This window comes from Cupressus sempervirens, chromosome 3 (genome assembly GCF_028749045.1).
Source record: "Cupressus sempervirens isolate cs-2001-9-10 chromosome 3, ASM2874904v1, whole genome shotgun sequence".
NCBI lineage: Eukaryota > Viridiplantae > Streptophyta > Pinopsida > Cupressales > Cupressaceae > Cupressus > Cupressus sempervirens.
The window spans coordinates 258,224,519-258,226,772 of NC_143120.1; the positions used below are offsets into that span (position 1 = coordinate 258,224,519).

The 2,254-nt window shown below is 37.3% G+C and overlaps 1 protein-coding gene across 1 annotated transcript; it reads right to left on the reverse strand.

Moving 5' to 3' along the window:
- Positions 1–540: 540 nt before the first annotated feature.
- On the reverse strand, positions 541–1,743 carry LOC149565872 (uncharacterized). Its single transcript, XM_089817288.1, has 3 exons — positions 1,489–1,743; positions 1,315–1,386; positions 541–1,200 (listed from the first exon to the last, which is right to left on the reverse strand). The coding sequence occupies exons 1-3, from the start codon at positions 1,630–1,632 to the stop codon at positions 850–852; spliced, it is 567 nt and encodes a 188-aa protein (XP_089673414.1). The 5' UTR covers positions 1,633–1,743; the 3' UTR covers positions 541–849.
- Positions 1,744–2,254: the final 511 nt, after the last annotated feature.

Sequence of the window (2,254 nt, forward strand, 5' to 3'; positions counted from 1 at the left end):
ACTTAGGATTTTGGAAACCAATTACTTTCATTTTAACTAGAGACAACCACAACATATGTGCAACCAACATGGAGTTTCTCAAATTAGATAATAATGGGGAATTAGGGCAAGTGCAAATAAGAGGACAAAATTCAACCAAATTTATAAGGCCTTAAAAATTGGGAATTAACATAAGCTCTAACTAGGGGTATGTACCTCTTATAGGTACAATGAGAATACAAAACTCATTATGACGATTGACGAAAGAAGCCTATAAGAAAGACACTCTTCATTGTGATCATTTAGACATTATAATTTCACAAACACAATATACAATTTACAAATATAAAAAATTAATTTTGATCACTAAAAATAGAACAAATGTTTAGCTGTTAATCTGAATAAAATATATTTTTTGATAAAAAATTAGTTATTTGAACATATATTTTTATTAAATTAGTTTAAATGATTAAACTTTAACATCAATTACATACATACCTATATAAAATCGTTTCTTTTACCATTGATGGTTTTTATAATATCTAAATTTAACTACTAAAATTTAAAAATAAAGAATAAAGCGTCTCGTTATTCAATTGTTAATTACAATATTTACATTGTATGTGAAAGGTTCCGCTGTTTGTCTGCGATGGAATTTGCGTGCGTCATACGCAATAGAATCCTTCGAGGAAGTTCTGTCATATATCCAGAATGACACATCCTCGTAACAGCTAGTCGTTCACTAGCGAAACCCTTTCAAATTTTATATCATATCCTGAATCCACTGGTGCAATTTTTTGCGGCAGACGTGTCAGTCGCATAGACAACGTTGCATACATGATACTTGAGGTGTTTCGCCCCGGCGCCTTCTCAGAATGGCAACGCGGGGTTATTATCTGCATTTTTCACCATCGCCAAAGCAGACTGAATGTTGTCCCACACTCCCAATCCAATTATCCGCTTGCCGTCCAAGGAATCATAGAATGAATACGAATCTACGCCTTTCATCCGATTAAAATAAGATCTGAGAATGGCAAGGCAGGCGTAAGAGAGCATCTCTTGCCTCTTCGAGCTGCAATGTATTCTGCGGATGCTCACCACATCGCCCATCGACAGCTGCGCAAACAATTTGCATGTGCTACTCTGCTGTGAATTCAGGCGGAAGTAACCCGAGTTCACTATTTTCACCTCGCACTTTAATCCCTCTATAAACGCTGCTGCCTGTTAAAACAATTGAATCCCAATAGTAACGAAAGCAATTAGTCCCAATTCAATGACCATTGAATTCATGTGGTAATATCACTAGTAATTCACTACATTCGTCAGCTCACATACCTCGGGCAGATTTAAGTCCGGTTTTTCGACTTTTTGTGATCCGACCTCTTTTACTACTGCAAAAACAGCCGCCTGCAGAAAAATAAAAATGGCTATTAAAACAAATGATTACTTTTAATGAAGATCGTTTATGTAAAGATATAGATTAAGGGCAAATTACAAAGAGATGCGTACCCAAGAATAGTGGAGACATCGTAAAATGGCGACGTTAATGTTGTGGGCAGTTTCGAGAGAAGGAGCCAGAGCGGTCATATGGAGGAGTAAGTCATCGATGTCGCAACCGTTGTGAGGCTTGAAGATACCAAATGAGATGCTCATGCTTTCGTTCTGGTTTGGGCTCTGAGCTAACGTTCCGAAAGTGATCGTTTTGATTTGGGTTTTTCAGTCTGCGATGGGGAGGACAAAATAAAGGTATTTGGGAATTGTGAACAAATTTGGAAGTGAAGTCACGGATATAAAAGGGCTGAGTATGAACAATGCGACGTGTTGGACTGTGTATGAACAAGGAGAAACGCGGTTTAATTATTTTAAGGTATTATTATTATTATAAAAAGTTTTCTGGTAGAAAAACGAGCAGATTCATGTCCAAGTGCAATTTACCGATCTTGCACCGGCCAATTAATTGTCGGAGGAAAGTTGCGGGAATTTGAGAGGAAATATTGGGGTAAGTTATAGGAAGGTCAAAGTCCAAAGAATCAGGTAGCCGGCCGGTCTTGTTACGCGCTCCACAATTAAACAATACAAGAAATTCGCGTTGCGGATGCCATTCTTTGAATCGGATCGAGAAAATGATACGTGTTTCGGACGTCTATAATAAAATATTATTTTTTCTAAAATTCAGATAGAGTGGCAATGTTGTGCCTTTTTCCGGCATTTTGTTTGGGATATATTCAACTCGGTAGTTTTTTTGATGTGAAGGGCAGAGGAGTCAAACCAGCAT

Bases quoted from the DNA above. Each gene is read 5' to 3' on its own strand.
- LOC149565872 (XM_089817288.1), bottom strand. From the start codon at position 1,632: ATGAGCATCTCATTTGGTATCTTCAAGCCTCACAACGGTTGCGACATC. The intron at 1,387-1,488 runs GTACGCATCTCT...ATTTTTCTGCAG, and splicing joins GATGTCTCCACTATTCTTGG to GCGGCTGTTTTTGCAGTAGT. The intron at 1,201-1,314 runs GTATGTGAGCTG...TTGTTTTAACAG, and splicing joins CGGACTTAAATCTGCCCGAG to GCAGCAGCGTTTATAGAGGG.